The sequence below is a fragment of the Saimiri boliviensis genome, chromosome 1 (genome assembly GCF_048565385.1).
Source record: "Saimiri boliviensis isolate mSaiBol1 chromosome 1, mSaiBol1.pri, whole genome shotgun sequence".
NCBI lineage: Eukaryota > Metazoa > Chordata > Mammalia > Primates > Cebidae > Saimiri > Saimiri boliviensis.
The window spans coordinates 98,688,627-98,709,323 of NC_133449.1; the positions used below are offsets into that span (position 1 = coordinate 98,688,627).

At 52.3% G+C, this 20,697-nt stretch overlaps 1 protein-coding gene and 1 non-coding gene across 4 annotated transcripts; one reads left to right on the forward strand and one right to left on the reverse strand.

The window, feature by feature from the left end:
• Window positions 1-201: 201 nt before the first annotated feature.
• On the forward strand, window positions 202-19,493 carry KLHL36 (kelch like family member 36). 3 transcript variants are annotated; one of them, XM_039460112.2, is made up of 5 exons: window positions 202-376; window positions 2,520-2,598; window positions 10,285-11,358; window positions 14,514-14,671; window positions 16,239-19,493. In XM_039460112.2, exons 2-5 carry the CDS (start codon window positions 2,536-2,538, stop codon window positions 16,792-16,794), a joined length of 1,851 nt encoding a protein of 616 aa, XP_039316046.1. In that variant the 5' UTR covers window positions 202-376; window positions 2,520-2,535; the 3' UTR covers window positions 16,795-19,493. The 3 variants fall into 3 exon arrangements, with proteins under 3 accessions (XP_039316046.1, XP_039316049.1, XP_010331966.1); XM_039460115.2 differs by lacking the exon at window positions 202-376 and adding an exon at window positions 528-616; XM_010333664.3 differs by lacking the exon at window positions 202-376 and adding an exon at window positions 670-1,053.
• On the reverse strand, window positions 7,339-7,445 carry LOC120361971 (U6 spliceosomal RNA). The gene has a single exon (XR_005577999.1). It is a non-coding gene; the product is annotated as a U6 spliceosomal RNA (small nuclear RNA).
• Window positions 19,494-20,697: the final 1,204 nt, after the last annotated feature.

Consider the following 20,697-nt stretch of genomic DNA (forward strand, 5'->3'; position numbering starts at 1 on the left):
CCCCGGCCGCAGGCTCCGCGCCCGGCGCCGCCAGGCCCCGCCTCCCCGCGAGCCCTCCCACCGGCCCCCCGCGCCCCACCCCCGGCCGCAGGCCCCGCCCCGCGCCGCCGGGCCCCGCCTCCCCGCGGGCACTCCCAGCGGCCCCCGCGCCCCGCCCCCGGCCGCAGGCCCCGCCCCGCGCCGCCAGGCCCCGCCTCCCCACGGCCGCCGCCATTGGCCGCGCGCGCCGCCTCCGCCCTCGGCCTTGCACTTCCTGGCGGAGCCATGGCTGCGCAGCGGGCCGGCCGGGGGGCTCCTGCGCCCGGGCCCCGCCGCCCCGACCACGCGGCCCCGCCGCCCGGGCTGCCCGCGTCGCGTCCGTAACGTGTCCTGCCAGGTGGGCCACCGTGCGCGCGCACCCTCCAGCCCAGGACCGCCGGGAAGCCGCGCCTGGCGGCGGGCGGAGATCGGGAGGGTCCCCGGCCCTCGCGAGCCGCGACCCCCTGCGCCCCTTGGTGCCGGGGCGGGCGGGTGGGCAAGTAGGGTCGCCGCGGCCAGGGGAAGAGGCCGGGGGAGGGGCCGCCGCCCCCGCAGGTGACACAGGTGCGGCCTGTGCGGCCCGCCCCGTGCGTGGCAGGTGAGTGGCTCCCGCTGAGGCCGTCCCGGCTCCGCCTCCTCGCCGGCGGCTCAAGCCTGCCAGGGCGGCGGTTGCGCCGGGTTCCGCCGGGACTGCAGGGTCCGAGCGAGCGACCGCGGCGCCCCAGGAGACCCCACCGGCGAGTCGGTGTCCGCAGCGTCGCTTCCTCCCACGCTGAGGTCGAGAGGGAGCTTGGGGAGGAGGCCCCCTGGGAACCCTCCGGTCCGGATGGGGCCTGCGTCCGGTGTTTACTGGAAGACCTCCTACAGTGACTTGGGATTGTCACTGTGTGTGTGGGGGGGGGGGTGGCCTTGACCCTTCACCTGCTTCTAGAAAGAATCGGAGGCCGCTGACGTCCAACACGGGTGGAAATCAGCCCCCACCCCCACCCACTTGCAGGAGGCGGCGAGGAGCCTCCGTCCCCGGAAACTCTCTAGGTATCTTGGCCTAGAAAAAAAAGCGTTGAGCGTTAGAGGGCCAGGCTTAGCCCGGGCAGGCTGCCTGGGGTGGTGGAGAGAAAGGACACCTGCTGCTTTCTGCTCTGTGACCTTGGGCCTCCCCCCCCCACCGGGGCACCCGAGCACCGGGTGTCACTGTGGGAGCCACGGTGGCACCTGTCTCGGAGGGTGAAGGTGGAATGAAGTCGGGGCCGCTGTGGGCACTGCACCAACGCTGCTTTTCTCTTCCCTCTCTGGGCCCTCCGGCATCTGGGCTCTCCAACAGTCAGCAGGGCCGGGGGTGGGAACAGCTTGTCACTGCCACAAAGTTCCTAGTTTGTCGAGCGAATCTAGTTGCCCCTTCTCTCCCTAGGGCAGTTGCACAGGACGGACTGTGCCCTAATTCATTCCTCCCATGGGAACACCGGAGTCCCCAGTTATCTAAGAACAGTGCTGATTTCTTGTCACATTGTTCTGTATTAGTAAAGGCTGTTTGTTCAGTAGGTAACAGACTCTTCTCATGAACTCAAATAGCAGGGGGAAAAAATCCGCTTTAAAACCTTAGTATGTGACTTGTGCTAGTGTTAGTTGGCAAAGTCCCTTCTCTGTGTTCCCCTCCTTTTTTGAAGCACCTCACCCCACCAACTCTGCCTGGAGGCATCTCCCCACCCAAGGGCCAGGCAGTGTAGCCTAAGAGTTAAGAGCCTGGAAGCTTCCCTGAGCTGTGTGACACTGGGCAGCTTACGTCACCTCACTGCTCTCAGCATCCTTCAGTTGCAGTGCTGGCCTCATGGGGTTGCAGTGGGGACTGAGTGAGTGAAGACATGGAGAAGCACTTGGGGACAGTGTGTGTCTAGAATGTACTGTGAACGTGGTAGTCATCACTGTACCATGCTCACCCACATCATGATATTTTTAAAGTGTGATAGTGTCAAACCCTGGGCCTCACTCAGCCATGTGTCATGTGATGGGTCCAGGTTTTGAAGCTGGACAGACCCAGGTGTGATTCTCAGCCATTTACTAGCTTTGTGACCGTAAGATCAATATCCTCATCTGGGAAATGGGATAAACGATATCATCCTGGCCAAGTATAATCTTTGTGGGGGTTAAATGGCACATGTCAGTCCCTTAGCTTGGTTCCAGGGTGTAGTCTGGGCTCCGAAATTATAACATCATTATAACCTTGATGTAGCCAAAAGGTCATTATTTGTAGGAAGTGGAGTAAATGACATGCTGTTGGCAGATTTTAGATGATAAAGGAATGCGAGTTAAGTATTCCGTCCAATTCTAACAGCCTTTTTCTCAACTCAGCGTAAAAGAGTTCTTTGTAGTGCACCATCCTCCCTCCCTCCCTCCTTCCTCCCTGTGACTGTTTTCACTGTCCTTGGTATCTGCCAGCAGGGCCTGAAATTAATGAATGACTTAGAGTTACCACTGCATGCTCAGAAATCCTGTTCTTCTCCTAGGGCTGAGATCTCTTTAATGATGGAGGGAAGCAGGCAGACTCGAGTGTCTCGGCCATACAAGATCAGCGAATCGTCAAAGGTCTGTGGATGTTCCCTCACCACCTGTGCAAAATTGCCTACAAGTGCGATCCTTTTTCTGATTCACTCATTTCTAATGACAGACTAATTTTTCTGTCATTGGTGTTGTTAATCTCCTTAATGACAAAGGTAGAAATGGGCAACGAGTGGAAACTGTCACAAACTCAGTGGGAAGTATGAGGGATGTTAGAGATGCTATGGCCAGACGTCTTCGTTTTTTGGTGTGACATTCCAGAGCTTTCTCTGTGTAAAAACTTGACTCATTGATCAACCCGAGGAGGTGGGTGGGACAGGAAGAAAACTGTGGGATTCCCATACCCATGTTGGGGCTCAAAAACTCCAAGGACAGGTCCATGGAGAACCCAGCCTTCTACCTCAGGGTGAGGACAGCACACTGTGTACCTGGAGCTTAAGGGCCTGGGGTCCTTGTCTCCAGTCATGACTCCCTGGGACCCAACAGCAAGTGAGGATGAGTTCCCTGAGCCAAGCTACTGGGGGAGTTTTAATTAGAAATATGTAGCCTGGCCGGGCGCGGTGGCTCAAGCCTATAATCCCAGCACTTTGGGAGGCCAAGGTGGGTGGATCACGAGGTCAAGAGATCGAGCCCATCCTGGTCAACATGGTGAAACCCCGTCTCTACTAAAAATACAAAAAATTAGCTGGGCATGGTGGTGCACGCCTGTAATCCCAGCTACTCAGGAGGCTGAGGCTGGAGAATTGCCTGAACCCGGGAGGCGGAGGTTGCGGTGAGCCAAGATGGCGCCATTGGACTCCAGCCTGGGTAACAAGAGCAAAACTCCGTCTCAAATAAAAAAAAAAAAAGAAAAAAAGAAAGAAATATGTAGCCTGGCCCCACCTGCCACATTGAAATCCAAGAGCAAGAGCTGCTGCTATACTTTCCACAAACTCCTGTCCCCACAGCTGCTGGTGATAAAGATTGGGGGTGGGGGAGGTGGGGGCACTGGCATGAGGTTCCTGGTTACAACTGTCTCCTTATTATAAATATTCGTAGTGCCTTCTGTTCTTTAGAGGTATCCCTTTTGGAGATTAAATTCTCTGGTCACCTCAGATCATAGATTCTCAATGAGTATGATGTTGCCCTGAAGTGGGTGAAAATTGATTCTTGGGAGGGTGGAAGGAATTTTACTCCTTTTATGCATAATACACAATTATATATACACAGTACATGAGCACACTGTGGTATTAAAATTTTGCTGGGAAGGCTATTGGAGAAAAATCTCAAAAGCCTTCTTGCAGGGGTGATAATGAAAAAAAGACAAACACTGCTGTAGACGAAGGGAGTTGGGAGCAGCCTATAGATTAGAGAAAAAGGGGGAAAAGAGAGCCTACATATTCTAAAAGAAAACTGCCTGTCGTTTTCAAGAGAGGTTGGCTGTCCCGAGAAATGACCTCCTATTCCCACGTGAGTTCACCAAGAAGGTTCCTGCCAAGTCCAGCTTTATCGAATGTGAGAACCCAGCAAGGTCCCGCTGCTCGCTCAGAAGGCCTTTGTTTCAGGGCTTGGCTTGGGAGATAGTGCTGCTTTCTAAGTTTGACGGCACTGGAAATGTTTGTCCCTTACCGCCAGGACGCTGACTTTGTTTCTCTCTGAACCAAGCTTATTAGGACTAGGTTTCGGTGTCACTTGATGATGTTTCTCACTTTTTTTTTTTTTTTTTTTTTTTTTTTGAGGCAGAGTCTCACTCGCTTCCGAGCTGGAGAGCAGTGGCACAATCTTGGCTCACTGCAACCTCTGCCTCCCAGGTTCAAGCAGTTCTCTTGCCTCAGCCTTCCCAAGTAGCTGGGACTACAGGGCACACCACCACACCTGGCTAATTTTTATATTTTTAGTAGAGACGGGGTTTCTCCCTGTTGGCCAGGATGGTCTCAATCTCCTGACCTTGTGATCCACCTGCCTCGGCCCCCCAAGGTGCTGGGATGACAGGCGTGAGCCACTGCACCCAGCCTGTTTCTAACTTTATTTTTAAGAAGTGGCCAAATCAGGCCGGGCGCGGTGGCTCAAGCCTGTAATCCCAGCACTTTGGGAGGCCGAGGCGGGTGGATCACGAGGTCAAGAGATCGAGACCATCCTGGTCAACATGGTGAAACCCCGTCTCTACTAAAAATACAAAAAAAAATTAGCTGGGCATGGTGGCACGTGCCTGTGATCCCAGCTACTCAGGAGGCTGAGGCAGGAGAATTGCTCGAACTGAGGAGGCAGAGGTTGCGGTGAGCCAAGATCGCGCCATTGCACTCCAGCCTGGGTAACGAGTGAAACTGTCTCAAAAAAAAAAAAAAAAAAAGAAGTGCCCAAATCTAAAGTGTACCTGTGAATTTCTAGACATTAAACACAACTATTACCAGCAGCCAGATGGGCAAAAAACAGAACCCTACCAAATCCTCCCAGACAGTACACTCAAGACAGTCACTGTCCCAGCCCCACCACAGTGGTTCAGTCTGCGTTTGAGCTTCGTTTAAATGGGATCTGCGGTGTGTCTGGTTTCCCTTGCTCCACATTGTGCCTCTGAGACCCACCGTGTTGCTGGGTGTAGTCTGAGGTGGTAGACTGTGCATTCTCAGCATGTCGTTGTCTCCCCACCGCGTGCCCAGGCTGTTCACCTGTCGGCCCTAAGATGTGTTGCTCAGCCACGCACAGTGGGTGGTTCCTGTAATCCTAGCACCTTGGGAGGCTGAGGCGGGAGGATCTCATAAGCTCAGGAGTTTGAGGCCAGCTTGGACAACATGGCTAAACCTCGTCTCTACAAAAGACACAAAAATTAGCTGGGCATGGTGGCACACACCTGTAGTCCGAGATCCTCGGGATGCTGAGGTGGGAGGTTTACTTGAGCCCAGGAGGCAGAGGTTGCAGTGAGTTATGATTGCACCACTGAACTCCAACCTATGTGACCAAGCAAGATCCTGTCTCAAAAAAAAAAAAAAAATACAATGTGTTGCTCCATGCTGAGGCTAAGTTCATTTCCCACATCTAATACCCTGTACCCCTGCCTCCTCCCAGGTATAAGCCCCTGACTGCCTTAGTTTCTCCCTCTGCTGGGCCTTGCATTTGATTAAGGTACTAAAATAAGAAATACAGAAATGAACAGGACTCCTGCCATCAGAGAATGCTGTGGATTGGAGCTTCTAAATTACCTGAAATGCTGAAACTCTGTTACTGATGTCCCTTGAAATCGACCAGCTGCAGTGGCTCATGCCTGTAATCCCAATACTTTGGGAGGCTGAGGTGGGTGGATGACCTAAGGTCAGGAGTTTGAGACCAGCCTGGCCAACAAGGTGAAACCCTGCCTCTACTTAAAAAAACAAAACAAAAAAAAAAATATATATATATTTGCGCATGCTCCATGCCAGGTGCAGTGGCTCATGCCTGTCATCCCAGCACTTTGGGAGGCCGAGGCTGGCGGATCACCTGAGGTCAGGAGTTCAAGACCAGCCTGGCCAACATGACAAAACCCTATCTCTAGTAAAAATACAGAATTAGCCAGGCATAGTGATACATGCCTGTAGTTCCAGCTACCTAGGAGGCTGAGGCAGGAGAATCAGCTGAACCAGGGAGGGAGAGGTTATAGGGAACCGAGGTCTCACCGTGGCGCTGCAGCCTGGGCAGCAAGAGCAAAACTCCATCTGAAAAAAGAAACAAAGATTAGCTGGGTGTGGTGGCACGTGCCTGTAATGGCAGCTACTCAGGAGGCTAAGGCAGGAGAATCACTTGAACTCGGGAGGCAAAGTTTGCAGTTGAGATCGAACCACTGTACTCCAAACTGGGCAACAGAGCAAGGCTCCGTATGAAAAAAAAAAAAAAGGGAAATCGTGTGCATGTGTTTTGGGGAAGTTGTCATCTATGCAGCTGTGCTAAAACACCAGAAGCAGGTTGCAGCTGAGACCCGTGTACAGCATCACTCCAGCCCACTTAGAACAGATACCCTGTAATCCCCTGTAAAACCACAGTGCTCTTGCCCCTGCTCCAGCTCACTGGGGCGAAGGCTTCCCCCTTGGCAGCTGTTAGCTGGGGCTTTCCAAAGGCCTGCCCGTGGGGCTCTTCCCCTCTTTTTACACTGAGGTCTGGAGTTGTGTGTGTCTCCGTCTAAGTATGGTAGGGCCAGCACCCTGCCAGTGTGGAGACAGCCGGGGCTCCAGCTGGCAGACAGCCTCATGCCCTTACTTGCATCTCCAGTCCACTAAGCCTGCACTATTACTTGATCAATTAATTTCCTTCCTTTAGCTCGCACCCAAGAGGGTCCTCCAGTTAATGTCTGTAGGAGCCCAGACCATTCCTGCTTAATTAGAAGCTGAGGCCTGGCACAGTGGTTCATACCTGTTATTCCAGCATATTGGGAGGCTGAGGCAGAAGGATCGTTTGAACTCAGGAGCTCAAGACCAGCCTGGGCAATGTAGTGAGACCCCAATTCTACAGAAAACAAAAGTAAAAAATAGCTGGGCATGCTGACACACACCTATAGTCCCAGCTGCTAAAGAGACTGAAGCGGAGGGATTGCTTGAGACTAGGAGTTTTTGTTTTGGTTTGGTTTGGTTTTGAGATGGAGTTTTGCTTTTGTTGCCCGGGCTGGAGTATAACAGGGTGATCTCGGCTCACTGCAGCCTCCGCCTCCGGGCTTCAAGCAATTCTCCTGCCTCAGCCTCCTGAGTATTTGGGATTACAGACACCTGCCACTACACCCAGCTAATTTTGTATTTTTTTTCTTAATTTCCTTTTTTATACTCATAAAAAAATATGAAACGCTTCACGAATTTGCGTGTCATCCTAGTGCTGGGGCCATGCTAATCTTCTCTGTATCGTTCCAGTTTTAGTATATGTGCTGCTAAAGCGAGCATTAATTTTGTATTTTTAATAGAGAGGGGCTTTCACCATGTTGGCCAGGCTGGTCTCGAACTCCTGATCTCAGTTCACGCACCCGCTTCGGCCTTCCAAAGTGCTGGGATTCCAGGCGTAAGCTTCCGTGCCCAGCCAGGCCTAGGAGTTTGAGGCTGCAGTGGTCTCTGATCTACAACTACACACCAGCCTGGGTGACAGAGCAAGACCCTGTTTCTAAAAATGAAATTTTTTTAAAAAGCCAATTGTAGGCCAACCTGGCGCTCTCTGTGAGTAACCAGGATAAACAGAGATATCCATGCATTTGACCTGTGAACCGAAAAGCCAGCATGTAATGGAAGAGCAGTGGAGCCTGGCTCTCTGCACTTGGAAGGAAACAGCAGGTACTATCTGCGTGGCATCGTCTGCAGGTTGTGAGAACGCGGCCTGCTCCTGTAATTGCTGTTGGAATTGACTAGACGTGGAAATACCACAGGGAAATCAAGCCTCTCAATGACAAATGCATACATGGCAAGGAAAAGAAGATTCAAAGGGGAAGAAAAAAATAAAACCCACTGCTGGAGGACACATGTTAAGAAGTAGCTTTTAAGAATTCAGAACCTGGGCAGCTTAGGGAAACCCTGTCCCTCCAAATTACAAAAATCAGACAGGTGGACTGGCCACAGTGGCTCACGCCTGTAATCCCAGCACTTTGGGAGGCCAAGGTGGGCAGATCACCTGAGGTTGGGAGTTTGAGACCAGCCTGACCAATGTGGAGAAACCCTGTCTCTGCTAAAAATACAAAATTAGCCAGGCGTGGTGGTGCACGCCTGTAATCCCAGCTACTCGGGATGCTGCGACAGGAGAATCACTTGAACCAGGGAGGCGGAGGTTGTGAGCCAAGATTGCACCATTGCACTGCAGCCTGGACAACAAGAGTGAAACTCCACTCAAAAAAAAAAAAAAAGAAATGAGATAGGTGTGGTAGTGTGTACCTGTAGTCCCAGCTACTCAAGAGGCTAAGGTGGGAGAATTACTTGAGCACAGGAGGTCAGGGGTAACATAGTGAGACCTTGTCTCTGCAAAAAATTTCTTAAATTAACCAGGCATGGCAGCACACATCTGTAGTCCCAGCTACTCAGGAGGCTGAGGTGGGAGAATCACTTGAGCCCAGGAGGTTAAGGGTGCAGTGAGCTGTGATCCTGCCACTGCACTCCAGCCTGGGCAACAGAGTGAGACCCTATCTCAAAAAAAAAAAAAAATTCAACCCCGGCCGGGTGCAGTGGCTCACGCCTGTAATCCCAGCACTTAGGGAGGCCAAGGTGGGCAGATCACAAGGTTAAGAGACTGAGACCATCCTGGCCAACATGGTGAAACGCTGTCTCTACTAAAAATACAAAAATTAACCGGGCGTGGTGGCATGCACCTGTGGTCCCAGCTACTCGGGAGGCTGAGGCTGAAGAATCGCTTGAACCCAGGAGATGGAGGTTGCAGTGAGCCGAGATTGCACCACTGCATTCCAGCCTGGCGACAGAGCAAGACTCTGTCTCAAAAAAAAAAAAAAAAAAAAAAAATCAACCCATAGCTGCTAATACCTAATAGTCCTTGGTCAGTTTCCTTCCTCCCATTACATTTTCCCTTTCCTGGCCTAGCGCCCAGCCAGGTCTTTACCTCAGTCACCCTTGAATAGAACAGCTAGCTATGCGATAGTTTTGAATCATCTGTTTCTCCCTATGTTGAATTTATCTTTTACTTATTTATTTATGTGGAGACAGGATTTCGCTTTGTTGCCCAGGCTGGAGTGCAGTGGCACAGTCATGGCTCACTGCACCCTCAAGCTCCTGGGCTCAAGCAATCCTCCTGCCTCTGCCTCCTGAGTAGCTGAGACTACGGGCCCATGCCGCCACACTAATTTTTATTTTCTTTGTAAAGACAGGAATCTCGCTTTGTTGCCCTGGTTGGTCTTGAATTCTTGGCCTCAAGTGATTCTCGCATCTCAGCCTCCCAAAGCATTGGGATTACAGGCATGAACCACCATGCCTGGCTTGAACGGTCTTGTTGTTTGGATTGGGGGTTTTCTGGATTTTTTTTTGAGACAGAGTTCTTGCTCTGTCTCCCAAGCTGGAGTGCAGCGGCGTGATCTCAGCTCACTGCAACCTTCACCTCCTGGGTTCAAGCAGTTCTCCTGCCTCAGCCTCCCAAGTAGCTGGGATTACAGGCACACACTACCATGCCTGGCTAATTTTCATATTTTTAGTAGAGACAGGGTTTCACCATGTTGGCCACGCCAGGCTGTAGCCATCCTCTGTCCAGGAGGCAGAGGTTGCAGCGAGCTGAGATCGCACCACTGTACTCCAGCCTGGGCGACAGAGCAAGACTCTGTCTCAAATAAAAAAAAGAGAGAGACAGCAGGCATGCACAAGCCGAGGTGGGCAGATCATAAGGTCAGGAGATCGAGACCATCCTGGCTAACACGGTGATACCGTCTCTACTCAGAATACAAAAAATTACCTGGATGTGGTGGCAGATGCCTATAGTCCCAGCTACTTTGGGAAGCTGAGGCAGGAGAATCCTTGAACCCAGGAGGTGGAGGTTGCAGTGAGCCTAGATCATACCACTGCATGCCAGCCTGGATGACAGAGAGAAAAAAGAAAATGAAAAAAGAAAAAAAGAAAAAGGAAACAAACACGATACACATGCGTAGGCAGAAACTCCTGTACCTCCTGCAGCGCCCTCTGACGCAGCATTTTGTTTCCTGCTTTCTTCCATTTCATCTTGTTGAGAATGCTGGTCAGGACCCACCGGGTTGGTCCAGGACCGAGCAGGCTGCTGTGCCGTCTCTGACCTGTGTTCTCTGTCCAGGTGTACCGCTGGGCCGACCACTCAACCACCGTGCTGCAGCGGCTGAACGAGCAGCGTCTGCGCGGCCTCTTCTGCGACATCGTCCTCGTGGCCGATGAGCAGCGTGTGCCAGCCCACCGTAACCTGCTGGCCGTGTGCAGCGACTACTTCAACTCCATGTTTACCATCGGCATGCGGGAAGCTTTCCAGAAGGAGGTGGAGCTGATCGGCGCCTCCTACATCGGGCTGAAGGCCGTGGTGGACTTCCTGTATGGCGGGGAGCTGGTGCTGGACGGCGGCAACATCGACTACGTCCTGGAGACGGCCCACCTGCTGCAGATCTGGACGGTGGTGGACTTCTGCTGTGAGTACCTGGAGCAGGAGGTGAGCGAGGACAACTACCTGTACCTGCAGGAGCTGGCCTCCATCTACAGCCTCAAGCGGCTGGACGCCTTCATCGACGGCTTCATCCTGAACCACTTTGGCACGCTGTCCTTCACGCCTGACTTCCTGCAGAACGTCTCCATGCAGAAGCTGTGTGTCTACCTGAGCAGCAGCGAGGTGCAGCGGGAGTGTGAGCACGACCTCCTGCAGGCCGCCCTGCAGTGGCTGACGCAGCAGCCGGAGCGCGAGGCCCATGCCCGCCAGGTGCTGGAGAACATCCACTTTCCGCTCATCCCCAAGAACGACCTCCTGCACCGCGTCAAGCCGGCCGTGTGCTCGCTGCTGCCCAAGGAGGCCAACTGCGAGGGCTTCATCGAGGAGGCCTTGCGCTACCACAACAACGTGGCGGCCCAGCCTGTCATGCAGACCAAGCGCACGGCGCTGCGCACCAACCAGGAGCGCCTGCTGTTCGTGGGCGGCGAGGTCTCCGAGGGGTGTCTGGAGCTCAGTGACGACACCTGCTACCTGGACGCCAAGAGCGAGCAGTGGGTCAAGGAGACGCCGCTGCCCGCCCGGCGGAGCCATCACTGTGTGGCGGTGCTGGGGGGCTTCATCTTCATCGCCGGCGGCAGCTTCTCACGGGACAACGGAGGGGATGCGGCCTCCAATCTTCTTTATAGGTATGACCCCCGCTGTAAACAGTGGATCAAGGTGAGATTAAAGCCAGATTATTTCTTTTCTCTTGAGGACTCTCTCGGTTTTCTTAACCTAGCCTTGACTTTCCTTACCTCTCTGGGGCCTTGACAACTCTCCTGCTTCTGAACGAGATGTGACGATAAAGCGACAGGTGGCATACCCCGGGCCCACACACTGGACAGGGGGCGGGGCAGCTGATCAACCCCCCACTTCGAGGGGTCCCTTCATTGCTCAGAGCAGTGCTGCCTGGTGGGGCTTTATGTGTGAATGGAAGGGCCTTTGTCTGCACTTCCCAGTATGGTAGCCCCCAACCGCACGTGGCGACTGAGCACCTGAAATGTGGCTGCTTTGACCGAATAAGTCAGTTTTCAATTTTATTTCGCTTTAACTGATTGGCGTGTAAGCGTATACGGCCACATGAGGCACGGCTGCCATATTGGGCAGTAGCATGGGTTTAGATATTTGATCCGTGGTTCAGTGTCCCCAGGTACTGGAGTCCCTGCGGGGCTTCTCTGGGAGCATTTTGGGAGGTAGTTTAAGGAGGCCCCTAGGGCTCACACCTGCGGTTGGGCATGTAGTGTGGCCTGACTCTGGGAAGAGTGTGGGCCTTGATGTCAGACCTGAGGTCTCGTCCCAGCCTGGCTAAGTCATAGTGGGGGAATTTCAGTTTCTCGTCCTCGCCACACGTTGGATTCCCCTTGTGGGAATTCATGGAGGGATGCTGCCCTTCCAGGGCCTGGGGTGGTGGGTGCGGTAGCTCATCTTGGTTGGCAAGCCCCTGGTGTAGGGAAGGTGTCTGCTTTCTGCTGGGAGCACTCTCCAGTCCCCCGCTGCCTGGCGGGGGAGATCCGTCTCAGTCTTTGTATTCAAACCTCAGCCTCACCCCCAGCTCAGTGCTGTTCGAAGCTTGAGACTCAGTTAGAATGGACTCCAGCTGACCTTTTGATTTTATTATCAGAAATCTGAGACCACCCTTCAAGGTCAAAGCCTTGTTACTAGAAAGGGGTAAAGGGGTCCCTGGCCTTGGATCCTCCTCCCCAAAGCTTGGCAGCAGTGGCAGCCTGAGCCCCTCATGTGGGGCCTTACTCCCTGTGTGTTCTGCTTGGATTTGTTTTTTTTTTTTTTTTTGAGACGGAGTTTCGCTCTTGTTACCCAGGCTGGAGTGCAATGGCGCCATCTCGGCTCACAGCAACCTCCGCCTCCTGGGTTCAGGCAATTCTCCTGCCTCAGCCTCCTGAGTTGCTGGGATTACAGGCACGCACCACCATGCCCAGCTAATTTTTTGTATTTTTAGTAGAGATGGGGTTTCACCATGTTGACCAGGATGGTCTCGATCTCTTGACCTCGTGATCCACCCGCCTCGTCCTCCCAAAGTGCTGGGATTACAGGCGTGAGCCACCGCGCCCGGCCCGGATTTGTTTTTTTAAAAAAGGACAGAGGACAGGTGTGGTGGCTCACGCCTGTAACCCCAGCACTTTGGGAGGCTGAGGCGGGCGCAGCACTTAATTTCAGGAGTTTAAGACCAGCCTGGCCAATATGGTGAAACCCTGTCTCTACTAAAAAAAAACAAATAATTGGCTGGGTGTGGTGGCTCCCGTTTGTAATCCCAGCACTTTGGGAGGCCGAGGCGGATGGATCTCAAGGTCAGGAGTTTGAGACCATTCTGGCCAACACAGTGAAACCCCATCTCTAATAAAAACCTATCTTGGCTGGGTGCGGTGGCTCAAGCCTGTAATCCCAGCACTTTGGGAGGACGAGGCGGGTGGATCACGAGGTCAAGAGATCGAGACCATCCTGGTCAACATGGTGAAACCCCGTCACTACTAAAAATACAAAAAATTAGCTGGGCATGGTGGCGCGTGCCTGTAATCCCATCTACTCGGGAGGCTGAGGCAGGAGAATTGCTTGAATCCAGGAGGCAGAGGTTGCAGTGAGCTGAGATCGCGTCATTGTACTCCAGCCTGGGTAACAAGAGCGAAACTCCGTCTCAAAAAAAAAACAAACAAAAAAAACACCTCATCTTTACAAAAAATTAGCCAGGTGTGGTGGTAGATGCCTATAATCCCAGCTACTTGGGAGGCTGAGTCAGGAGAATTGCCTGAACCCAGGAGGTGGAGGTTGCACTGAGCCAAGATCCCGCCACTGCACTCCAGCTGGGGTGGCTGTGGGAGACTCCATCTCTAAATAAAAAGTAAAAATTTAAAAATGAAAAAAAAAAAAAAAAAAATTAGCTGGGCATGGTGCACACCTGTAATCCAAGCTACTCAGGAGGCTGAGGCAGGAGGGTCACTTGAACCTGCAGTGAGCTGAGATTGTGCCACTGCATGCCGCACTCCAGCCTGGGAGACAAAGCGAGACTCAGTCTCAAAAAAATAAAAAAGTTGGCTCTTCTACTTTCTTTTTCTTTTTTCTTTCTTTCTTTTTTTATTTATTTTTTTTATTTTTGAGACACGGTTTTTCTGTTGCACAGGCTGGAGTGCAGTGGCACAATCTCAGCTTCCTGCAGCCTCCGCCTCCCAGATTCAGACAATTCTGGTACCGCAGCCTCCCAAGTAGCTGAGATTACAGGTGCCCATCACCATGCCTGGCGAATTTTTGTATTTTTAGTAGAGATGGGGTTTCACCATGTTGTCCAGGCTGGTCTCAAACTACTGACCTCTAATGATCTACTCACCTTAGCCTCCTGAAGTGCTGGGATTGCAGGTGTGAGCCACTGCACTTGGCCTCTTCTGTTTAATTTCCTGTTGAGTGCCATGTCCTCCTCTGTTTTAACATGAACAGCTGTCGGGACTGATTTTAAAAATCTGATGCGGGGAGGCGAAAGATGAATTTTTATTTCAGAAAACCACTAGATGAGCAGTTGTGAACCCCATGACCCACACAGTTCCCATCCACAGGGTAGATCACACGACCAGACAAGTTTGGGAATTCAGAGCCTCTCCATCCCCCATTTTGGGATTCGGGGTGTCTCAGGGAAACCTTAGGGGCTCAGAGCTGCCACCTGAAAAAGGCCTTTTATTCAGGTGCATTTCCCTTTGCCAAAGTCACTTGGCCGCCGTCTCACCCTCCAGGGCTATGTGTTCCGCAGACACATTTGGGAAATGCAGCTCCAGGTATTGATGCTGTTTCGTGTTCGGGGAAGGGAAGGTACAGGTGTCTCACTTCCACAGGTGGCCTTCATGAACCAGCGCCGCGTGGATTTCTACCTTGCCTCCATCGAAGACATGCTTGTGGCCGTCGGTGGCCGGAATGAGAACGGAGCACTGTCTTCAGTAGAGACGTACAGTCCCAAGACCGACTCCTGGTCCTACGTGGCCGGCTTGCCAAGGTGATCTGGGGCTTGGAGGAAGGCTCTCCAAACGGGATGGTTTTAGGGACATAGTTCAGTCCATGTGCCTCACATTCTGGGCATGTTGGCCTCCAGTTCCAGGAAAGAAATCTTGCGGCTTGTCGGTAGCAACAGGTACAGGATGAGCAGAGGGCATGGTGGTGCACAGTCCGGGCTCCGGTTTCAGACTCAGGGCAAGGGTCAGCTCTGCCACCACGACAGACGTGCGTCCCTCTGTGGCCTGAATCTGTGCCTTCACTGACTTTCAGAGGGTGAGGGACTGACCTGAGGACCTCCCTGAGGTTGCCCAGGAGGAACTCAGAGATGCCGGTATCTGTGCTAGATCTAAGATGCTAGCAGGGGTCTTCACCCCGGTGGGTCTTCAGTTCCTCGTCTGTAGAGTGAGGTGATCAGCATGCCCGCTCCACAGCACTGCCATGCAGAGCAGACACGGTGCCACTTGTGAACCTGTGTCCACGTGCAGGGAGTGCCCCAGGGCGACCCTCACCCTCCTCAGTCTCCCTGAGGCCAGATGTTATTGTCACGGGATTAGCAGAAGGTGCACACCATTTGTTCCACCTCCCTGTTGCTGTAGCCAGCAGTGGACTTTCTGAAGCAGTCTTTGCTGTGGAATACATCCCAAGAGGTCGAAGTGTGCGGGTTAAGCACTCATGTTTTTGTTTTTCTTGTTTCGAGATGGAGTCCCACTCTGTCACCCAGGCCGGCATGTAGTGGCACAGTCTCTGCTCACTGCAATCTCTGCCTTTCAGGCTCAAGCCATTCTCCTGCCTTGTCTCTCAAGTACCTGGAACTACAGGCATGCACCACCATGCCCGGCTAGTTTTTGTATTTTTAGTAGTGACGGGGTTTCACCATGTTGACCAGGATGGTCTCGATCTCTTGACCTTGTGATCCACCCGCCTCGGCCAAAGTGCTGGGATTATAGGCGTGAGCCACCGCGCCCAGCCCCTGGCACAGTTTTGTGGGTTTTGAGGAACACAGAGCAACATGAATCCACCATTATACCATCATGGAGAATCATTTTACTGCCCTAAACACCCCCCGTGCAATCCCCATCCAACCCTACCTTCCCTCTCCCCACGGCCCCTGGCAGCCACTGATTTTGCTGTCTCTATGGTTTAGGCAAACTTTTCCCGAGTGCCAGTGCAGTTAGAATTGTACCGTACGTCAGATTCCCTCTCTGATGTGTGATTCATCGGGTGCGTGTGGGCCTGCCAGTGCATTGTTCTCATCATTTCCAGCCATTGGGAAAAGGGTGATGGTCCTGTGACTGTCCCCATTTCCCAGATGGGGTAAGGGAGACCCAGAGAGGGTGGAGCTGGGTTCTGGCCCAGGTGGCCTCACTGCAAAGCTGTCTGCTTCCTTGCCCTTACCTGCCATTTCTTGGCTAATGACAGCTGCTGTCTAGAAAGTATTGTGGGCTGCCCACTGCCAGTATTCTTAAATCCTCATGGCCCCTAAGACGGCAGGCCGTTCCCAGGCTCAGGGAGGGTACGCCTGGCACAGCCCTGAGCTCTCTCTCCCTCTGTGCCCGTCGACTCTGCAGGTTCACATATGGCCACGCAGGCACCATCTACAAAGACTTTGTGTACATCTCCGGGGGCCACGACTACCAAATCGGCCCCTACCGCAAGAACCTGCTGTGCTACGACCACCGGACGGACGTGTGGGAGGAGCGGCGGCCCATGACCACAGCGCGTGGCTGGCACAGCATGTGCAGCCTGGGCGACAGCATCTACTCCATCGGGGGCAGCGACGACAACATCGAGTCCATGGAGCGTTTCGATGTGCTGGGCGTGGAGGCCTACAGCCCGCAGTGCAACCAGTGGACCCGCGTGGCGCCGCTGCTGCACGCCAACAGCGAGTCAGGCGTGGCGGTGTGGGAGGGCCGCATCTACATCCTGGGCGGCTACAGCTGGGAGAACACCGCCTTCTCCAAGACCGTGCAGGTGTACGACCGCGAGGCCGACAAGTGGAGCCGGGGCGTCGACCTGCCCAAGGCCATCGCCGGCGGGTCCGCCTGTGTCTGCGCCCTGGAGCCGCAGCCGGAGGACAAGAAGAAGAAAGGCAAAGGCAAGAGGCCCCAGGACCGGGGCCAGTGACCCCCCCATCACCGCCCAGGCCCCTGTAGACCAGCAGCAACTTCTTAGAATTCTGGAAACATGATGTACAACTTAGCAGCTTTTTTTACTTTTATGATTCTTGGTATTTCTATGATATCACAGTAACCAATTAAATACTATCTATAACTTGCATAATCTTGCTTGACTAACTAACCTTGGGCCCAGGCAGTGAGCAACCCCCTTGTACCTTTGCAGGTCTTTGTCCCATGTTGCCATTCCTCTTTGGGTCCTTCCTCACCGTCCCTCTGAGAGTAGCTGGCACTTGGGTTATTCAGCAATTTTTGTAGTGACGCTTGCAGCCTCAAAGGGATATATATCTTAAATCACCTAATCCAAGCCTCCCCAAACCTGGCTGAGCTTTTAAGAATACTGATTCCTGAGCCCCTTCAGAATTGTAGAATCCAGAACCACCAGAAGCAGGGATGGGATGGGGCCCAGAAACTGTATTTTAACTGGTTCTTGGAATTCTGGGCATCAGCCACATCTGGGAATCACTGGCAAGGTCAGGTGTGTTTGTTTTATGAGTGAGAGCACAAAGACTCCCAGGAGGGTGGGTGGGTGGGTGAGGGAGTGAGTGCGTGGCCCCTGTGATGGGGGCCACGCAGCTCCCTGGACTGTCAGCTGAACTGTGGCAACTTCCCAGCAGGGAGCCATTCTCCATAGCAGGTGAACGTTGCTTCTGAATAATTCCAGCTTTCCTCATTGGAAACCTTCTTGAATTCTAAAAGGTTACAGGCCAAGAATGAAAATAGTTGTGAAGCTCTTTATAAATATTATTCTGTAATTGGTGCATTTTTTTTTCCTTTTGCTTGCTTTCTTTTTTTTCTGAGCTCACTATCTTTTGTATTACTGATGTCCTCAGCTCCCCAAATCTGTTTATTTCTCAGGAAAGAAAAAGTGATCGCTACAGAATTTGTTCTCTGACTCTATCTCGAGGCACCGTGTGGATCCCTGAGAAGGCAGTGGGTCTCCCCGCAACTCCCACGCCCGGTCTCGCCCCAGTTTGCTGCTGCTAAGTAGTTTCATGCTGCTGGGCAAATTCTTGAAGAAATAGGCTTGTTCCCTCGTTCATCCCCCTTGGCCACAGGGTTAGATGAAATACCCTCCAGGCTCCTCAGGCTGTCAGGGCTCCTCAGTCTCTGAGCTGTTCATACCCTAATGGCATCCCTTTTAGGATGCACTGACTCCTCCTAGAGCAGGTGTCAGTGTTGCTTTCCCTTTAGGAGGGCTCTGGGCTGCCCAAGCGGATGAGAAATGCGCAGAACCATGGGAGGATAGGAGTGTGGTGGGTTTTAAGCATGGGCCAAGGAAGGCGTGAATGAGCTGAAGGCAGAGATCAGAGACTTCAAGATGTGCTTCATCTTCATTCCTAGTCTAACACCAGTCTTCCTGCAGACAGTTTTGGGAGCAGGTACCAATGTCGCTTGCCCTTTAAGAGGGCTTTCAGCGGGCCAAGTGGATGAGGATCAATGTGATAAGATTGATACTAGACAAGGAAAAAAATCTTAGTTGACATTTATTTCCATTTCTTCTGCTGCTTTACTGCACCTCCTTTCCCTTCTCTGCAGGGTTTACTGTGTTTCCATTGGTCTGTTTCTGTAGCCATGCAGGAGAGGTGAGAGCATTTGCGGGACTGAAAGCTTCAATAGCCAAGCGCCTGCCCTCCGTTGTGAGTGAGGTGAGCAGTCTCCATATTTAGCTAGCTAGTCATTTGCATGCGAAGTCCCTGGCAGCGTACAGACTGTTGAGAGGCTCTGCAAGCCATACAAAGCCAAAAGCTGTGAACTCTGGAGCTCTGCAGCTCTGGTGTATGAAAGGCTCTGAGAAGTCCTGCATTCATTTACCCTTCCATTAACGCAGCATTTCCAGACTTCTTTGAGCCTGAAACTCTTCTTTATCTCATACCTAGTTCCAGGCCCCCGCAAAACATGTTTTGCAGAACTTCTGCCGACTTTGGGATAGCTCACCTCCTCCCTATTCTGGAAAGGTTTTACTGCTTGAAGACCCCTCAGAAGGTAGGAAATGGTACACGCGGTCTCTCCTCCCCCGCTCAGCCTAGGTCATGAACAAATGGGTGGTGGTTTGACCTGAATCTCGGGCCGTTGGGGAAAGCACATAGAAAGACTGTGAGTGATTTGAGGAGCAGGGTAGCTTTGACCCTGGGGAGGGGAGAGCCACTGGTTTTTAGCCTAAGCCAACTCTTCTGTGTTTTGCTTCTGGGACTTGTCCCTGGAGATAGGTGAACTGCTGGCTTCCATTCTGATTTTCTTGTGCCTCGTGTGTTACAGGCGACATCCTGTGCCTAAAATTTTGTGGTCTCTCCTAGACTATTAAGGTGGTTTATAATTTACATGGCTTGGAATCTAATATTAATCAGGTTGGGAGCACTCCTTAGGAGAATAAACCAGTTTCATCTTGTGGGCCAACTTCTGATATTTGTTGGTGACTACACTGTGACAAGAAAGGTTTTTGAGCTTGTTGGGGTCAATAGGTGGGCACAAGGGTACCACGTGGTGGTACCTGGGGCAGGGTTTTGTTACTTGTGTTTGTAAGTTGAAAAGTTGTGCAGTCTAACTGAAAATGGAAGAGATCACGCCTCCTGGGCAACATGGCAAAATCCCATCTCCAAAAAAAAAAAAAAAAAAAAAATATATATATATATATATATATATATAAAAGATTACCCAGGGATGGTGGGACATGCAGCAGTCCCAGCTGCTTGGGAGACTGAGATGGGAGGATCACCTGAGCCTGGGAGGTTGAGGCTGCAGTGAGCTATGTTCATACCACTGCATTCCAACCTGGGTGACAAAGTGAGACCCTGTCTCAAAAAAATAAAATGGTGCTTAACTCCGACGGGCAGAGTTTGGGCTATACCCATGCAGTGGCCCTTTGAACTGCGCAGTCAGGATAGTAGGGATTCTAACCGGAGTGATGAAGGCACAGGCTCTTGCGGGCTGCCGTTTGAGATGGAAAGAGCCACGTGTGTCACCGTGTCGTTAAACTGTCCGTGCCTCAGGCTGTTCTGCGGGAATTTTGAGGACACCTGGATCTTTTTTATTCTTAAAATCTTTCCAAATAAGCCTGGCAGGCTTCTATTTAGGTTTGGGCTTTTTTCATTTCTAAAGAATTAAAGTTGTAACTTCATGTTAGTTGCAAGTTTGGGGTTTGGGCCTTACCCAAGTTGGAAAGCTGTTTGCTGAAGACATAAATGTATTACCCTAACAGAAGGGAGGGAGTAGACAGCTGATGAACCCTTGTTGCTTATAACGATCTTTCTGCTGTTTAAAATGCACAGAGATTATTTTATCAACTTACTGTACTTGGCATGAAATTGGTATTTTTATCCTTCTGCCATTTTATTGAGGCTACCAAGTGGGACTTCAGACCTTGCTCTGAGCAGAACCACATGTGTGTATTTTTATTGAGTGCCCCCACTCACGATAAGGTGACCTCATGGAGACCCAGAAACTAACCCTAAGGGGTGTTCAGCTTTCAGGTGGGCACCCAAATGATGAAGGGGAAGTGGGGTTCATCCTCTGAAGTCCAGGGTCCTACTTTGTGAGCTCAGGTGTGTTCACCTGTGGTTCAGTGTACCTTGGCCCCTAAGCCACGTGACCATTCAGTGACTTGCAGCAATTGGGAAGTGAAAGGACCTCTGCCGCCCCCAACCCTCTGTAGAGCCACCAACCTTCCTCCTTCACCCTGGTCCTCTGTGGTATAGCAGCATCTCACGGGCCTTGTGGCTCTCAGAGTTTGTGGCTGGAACCCGCCTGGAGAGGCAGGTGCAGATGAGGTATGGACCTCCTGTGTCTCCATGGACTCTGAGGGCCTGGGAGGGGAGGGAAGGGCGTGGCATCCTGGCCTCCAGGATAAATGCCT

Bases quoted from the DNA above. Each gene is read 5' to 3' on its own strand.
- KLHL36 (XM_039460112.2), top strand. From the start codon at position 2,536: ATGATGGAGGGAAGCAGGCAGACTCGAGTGTCTCGGCCATACAAGATC. The intron at 2,599-10,284 runs GTCTGTGGATGT...TTCTCTGTCCAG, and splicing joins AGATCAGCGAATCGTCAAAG to GTGTACCGCTGGGCCGACCA. The intron at 14,672-16,238 runs GTGATCTGGGGC...TCGACTCTGCAG, and splicing joins TACGTGGCCGGCTTGCCAAG to GTTCACATATGGCCACGCAG.